The sequence below is a fragment of the Morone saxatilis genome, unplaced genomic scaffold (assembly GCF_004916995.1).
Source record: "Morone saxatilis isolate NCDOM2014 unplaced genomic scaffold, NCSU_SB_2.0 Contig0, whole genome shotgun sequence".
Lineage (NCBI taxonomy): Eukaryota > Metazoa > Chordata > Actinopteri > Moronidae > Morone > Morone saxatilis.
This window is the reverse complement of record NW_023339650.1, coordinates 11,368,214-11,373,190: the sequence shown is the minus strand read 5'-3', so window position 1 is coordinate 11,373,190 and position 4,977 is coordinate 11,368,214. Positions and strand designations below refer to the sequence as shown.

General features: G+C 43.0%; 1 protein-coding gene across 4 annotated transcripts in view; it reads right to left on the bottom strand.

Moving 5' to 3' along the window:
* The window catches only part of arfgef1 (ADP-ribosylation factor guanine nucleotide-exchange factor 1 (brefeldin A-inhibited)), a 50,186-nt gene that overhangs the window by 3,236 nt on the left and 41,973 nt on the right, over nucleotides 1–4,977 (bottom strand). For all 4 annotated transcript variants that reach the window (XM_035670063.1, XM_035670222.1, XM_035670298.1 and 1 more), the window contains 11 exons: nucleotides 4,372–4,544; nucleotides 3,968–4,128; nucleotides 3,359–3,489; nucleotides 3,045–3,174; nucleotides 2,759–2,894; nucleotides 2,201–2,339; nucleotides 1,789–1,861; nucleotides 1,418–1,577; nucleotides 1,190–1,329; nucleotides 866–1,037; nucleotides 605–743 (listed from right to left, as the gene is read on the bottom strand). In XM_035670063.1, the coding sequence (XP_035525956.1) occupies nucleotides 605–743; nucleotides 866–1,037; nucleotides 1,190–1,329; nucleotides 1,418–1,577; nucleotides 1,789–1,861; nucleotides 2,201–2,339; nucleotides 2,759–2,894; nucleotides 3,045–3,174; nucleotides 3,359–3,489; nucleotides 3,968–4,128; nucleotides 4,372–4,544 (1,554 nt within the window). The remainder of the gene's footprint in view (nucleotides 1–604; nucleotides 744–865; nucleotides 1,038–1,189; nucleotides 1,330–1,417; nucleotides 1,578–1,788; nucleotides 1,862–2,200; nucleotides 2,340–2,758; nucleotides 2,895–3,044; nucleotides 3,175–3,358; nucleotides 3,490–3,967; nucleotides 4,129–4,371; nucleotides 4,545–4,977) is intronic.

Sequence of the window (4,977 nt, the reverse complement as noted above, 5' to 3'; positions counted from 1 at the left end):
GAAAAAGTAGAATGAACTTTCGAAATCCTAAACATAATCAGACCAAAAATCCCTAATCTAATTAAATTACTAAAACCACTTTATTCAAGCAGAGTTTTTGTTTTGTTCTGAATGCATTCATCATGTTTCCATTGCAAACTACCAAAAACAAAACATCCCATTAGTTCCTGAATTCAGTCAAATTGAGAGCATATTTTTAGGCATATGCACACATAAATTCCAACTGTTCCAACTGTCTCTTAACATATGTTTAGCAGGAGAAGTGTACTCTGCAGACAGCATCATTAGTGCAATGACAATAAGCAGCACAACAGGAACCATTATAAAGATCAGTAGTTTAACCTGTCCAGGGTTTCTGCACTGCGACAGCTTCTTATGTGGTGGTAATTGACAAACGCATCTCTGTGTACTTCAATCATTTTCTGGGGGCAGACTGTGGTTCACTCACAGGGGCGCTTAAAGGTTAACTGCACTGATGAGTGTCAGGCTGTTGGTAAAATCACTTTTGATGTCAATGGAGGTGGCTGAGTAGGTGTAAGTCTCAGATTCCACTAGGATCCTTAGTTGCTGTGGGATATGAATGCGTCACATTTTTGTTCCTTACTTGAGCAGCCGTCTCTGGACCTCCTCCCAGGCGTCCTGGCGGCTCTCGTCGGTGTACATGCGAAACAGGATGCGCAGGCCACACGCCAGGCTGCTGGTCTCCTGCTTCAACAGGTTGGGCTTCGACTTTCCTTTGAAACCTTAAACACACATAAAGATGCACACAGTTACAGGTACAGTCACAGCCATTGAATTTTTTTCTATTATGACACAACGCAGCCTGAGGTAAAGTGCTAATCACAGTCGAACTTTCTTGCTCTACCTGCTTTCCACAGTAAGGTCCTCTGCTCGTTGTTGGAGTTGAAAGCCTTGGCAAAGCAGTGTGACTCCAGCAGGCAGTCCAGAAGCTTAAAGAGCTGTTCTGAGGTCAGGTAGCGATACATCCCCTGGTCCTGGGTCTCCACTGGGACGTCTGTTGCATACACAGCATCCCTCTTTAAAAAGACAACACATGAGAGATTATTACTGAGTTTAATCACATAGCGCAGAAATACAGAAAAAGACTTCAAGGAGAGGTAGGGTCTAAGACTTCTAAACAAAACCACTGACAACTGGTTCTGTTTCTATTTCAGAGCAACATTCGTACCTGAGCAGCAGCAAAGTTCTCAGCATCTTCCTTCTTACTGGTGGCGGGAAAAAACACGATGTTATCGATAGTCTGGATCAGCTCCAGCTGCACGACACACTTTATCAGCAAAGCAGCAAATAGGCGCTGCTCCTGGACCTCTGTGGAACATACAGGTAAACTTACATCAGAACACATGCACACACAAAAACACTCGCCGTCAGCCTCCGAGTAAAGCGACAGGCTTACTTGCTGGGGTCCTGTTCCTGGAGCCGTCCTCGCACATGCCTGAGGCTAAGCTATACTGACTCTGCCGACGGTTCTCCGTGGCAATCCTATCAGCGCTGCTGATGGAGTGCTGGTCGTCAGAGCGGGACTGAATATCCACTGACTTCTGGGAAATGGAGTCCTAAGAGCAAAGTGGGCATAGTTACTGCAAGCATATGTATACACAGTATTTAACATTATAAGAAGTCAGTATGTGTGTATAACTGTGAGAAATGACAACTGTGTGAAAAAAAGATTAATAGTTTGTTTCCTAGCAATAAATTCTCCGAAAAGTACCAAAACAAACAGTGACTCATTCACACTCAAAACTGAAAAATACTGTATTTCCTCACCAGCTGTTTGTCTGACAGGCTCTGTGTTGTCAGGTGTTCTCCCTCTGCTCCTGCTGGTCTCCATGTTAACAGCCTGAAAAATAGTTTACTCACTAAATCTAATTTATTCTTGGACAGAACGAGAACTTCCAGGCTAGACAATAACCTGAGCTAGAAAATCCATCAAGCTAAACAAAGTCTTAATTTGGTTAAAAGTATCTGTTGATTGATATTTCCATTTCTTTTTAAATGTCTGTTTTGTTTTTATTTCAAAGAAATCCGATTACACAAGAAATTCCTTGCAAATCGAGTAAGATTTAAATTGTATTTTCCATTTATCACTTTGATTTATAGTGACTAAACTAAGCCTGTTTCATGGCTTGTTTTCTGACTTAGATGAGAATGTGCTTTTGTATTGAGCGCAGCAGCTTACGCATGTGGGATGGTGGTCTTGAAGATGTCCAGCATGCAGTTACACGTCTTGTCCCAGGTCTCCAGGGAGAATTTCTCTCCATTCAGGATGACCACGTTCTCTAGACAGTTGGTGCCTGAACGGGCAAGCTGCTCATTATCTACAGACACACAGATGAAGGAGAGGAGGAGGGGGAGGAGGAGGGAGAGACAAGGGAAGGGTAAATTAAAAAAAGGTAAGCTGTATCGATATATATAAAGCCTACTGAGATCTGTGCCTTTTTATCTTTATTTTCCAATAAACAACCCCAAAATACTTAAAGCGTTTTTTGATTATTTGCTTAACCTTTGTCTTTTTATAAAGTGATGAGTCCAGTATTGATGCGGCGCACAAAAGCTCAGAGGCAATCTTTAAGTTCTGTCACTGCAGCCAAGCCCAAGTCAAGGTTAATGCCAGTAACTGTCCTCATGCCTGTTTGGACCCTAACTCTGCACACAAATTCAACTCAGAGATCCCAGAAAGATACTCGTCGTAAAGAAAAATAAGACAGGAGATAGACAGGTTCTACTGGGTGCTCACCTTGTTGCACACACCAGTAGAGCTGAGCCAGAATGTCATCCAGCAGGACGTCATTGAGAGACTCAAAGTATTGGGTGAAGACATCACTGATGGCGTAAAGTGCGTGGTTGCAGGTGGTGGTCATCCACTCTGCTTTCTGAGGGGGCAACACAACCTCGGTGAGATATATATATTTTTTCTATCAACATGACAACAAAAACTACAACACAATACTGCAGCTTAGAGGTTGTATTTTGATATGTATTACATTAATTTACAACAAGCTGTTGAGACTACTGTTTTGTACCTCAGTTTGTTGCTCAGGCAGCTTCATGTTGTCAAAGATCCTGAAGACAATTCTGAACAGGTCTTGCCACCAGTGTTTCTCAAAGGTGTGCCCGTAGGTCTTCATCACTTCAAACATCACTGTCAGCCCCCTGGGAAATACACACACACACACACATTCATATTTATCCCTTCCATGGTACTACAGCTGACATTTTAGATTTGTAGCAGGGCTGTACAGAACACAGTGCTTGTCTTTATCATCTGTTCATATATCCAATTGTATGCCTTTAATGATGCCCTGACTTATCAGGCTGAAAGTGAACCCAAGCGTACCTGGTCCTGACATCCAGCTTACACCGGTTGATGATGCAGGAGAGCTCGAAGAGAATGGGGAACCACCCCCGCACCCACACGCGGTCCTCAGGCGCTACATTCATGTCATCACTGGTGTAGTCTTTGAAGGCCTGCCAGAGAAATAAGACATGTTCACTACTGTATCATTTATGCCTCAGGGGAGAATTAACATATTTCCGTACATACAATGTGTTGCCCTGATACGCACTATACGAGAAAATATATTATAGTAACATGCCAAAGCTGTACCAGTAAAGGCACCTTTTGATACACACTGGATGATGTCATTAGACATGAGGTAGATATACTACTGCACGACTGCAAATTAATTAATCCTGTACTATACAGATTTTAATATTCCGCTTTCATATTCTGCCAATCTTTAGATGTTACTGAGAGGTAAATCTATTCATATATACAGTACATTACAATATTCCTAATCCTATCATAACCATAGCTTTATCTCATGTTTTCCCGCTTTAACAAACCAACCCGTATCCAAATATGTATGGTGTATTTAATGTATTGCACAGTTATGGCACCTTTACAGTAAGAACTGTTTTGTGCAAATCAGTGACTGATACTGACCTGTGGTCTCTCTGAGACGTATTTGGCGCAGTGTCGGATGAGGCGGATGGCTTCCATGCTGGTGTCTGGGAAGGAGGCATTACAGGCAAACTCTGACAGACACTTAACAGCATCCTGGAAGGAGTCGATGGTGGCCGCAAAGTGCTTTTCAAATACATTCGCTGGGAGATGGACAGACGGGAGATTAAGGCAGGATAGGAGAGGGGATGGGTGGAGGGAGATAACAAAAGATGAAAAGGAAATATAGAGAGAAAGAACAAGATCAGAATCTGATGACCACAAGATGAATGTGACCGGTTAACAAAATTAATCGGTTTGTCATTTATGTTATTACACTGTTCTTAGGTGTGTGTGTGTGTGTGTGGTGTGTGTGTGTGGTGTGTGTGTGTGTGTGTTGGACTTACTGACGATATGGCCGGTGGTCTGAAAGGCCAGCTCTACAATGCTTTCATCCTGGTCAGAAGCAGCAAGGTGGAAGACAGAGAAAATGTTCTTCCAGCCTGAGCGGATGTTCGCTGCCTGGGAGTTAACCATCTGGGCTATACAGCGCACCACCATGTCTCTGATGGTGGGAGACCTGGACGGGAAATAGGGGGCAAGAAGAGGAAAAGGGTTAAGATACAGGAGTAGACAGACGGGGCGACAAAGAGTCTAGGGCAGAGCAGCAGATGACGAAGCATAAGAAAGAGGCAAAGAAATAAAAGGATGAGAGGGAACATAAAGTAAGAAACACAAGAGTCAATCAATTAAAAAGGAGCAAATTCACCTCTTTATTGGTGTCAATTATCTTTAAAAGCTCTTAATAACACCCTCAATCCCATTCTCAGGCAGAAACATTATTCCAGCACTGGCTAGTCATGGCACGACATGTTTTGACAGCAACTGTTGCCATAGCGAAGAGCATTAATTGCTCAGTAGTTATGAATGGGAGAAAAACTCTACCTCCACTTACCATCGCACACACACACACACACACACACACACACACACACACAGGAGGGCAGCGTGAG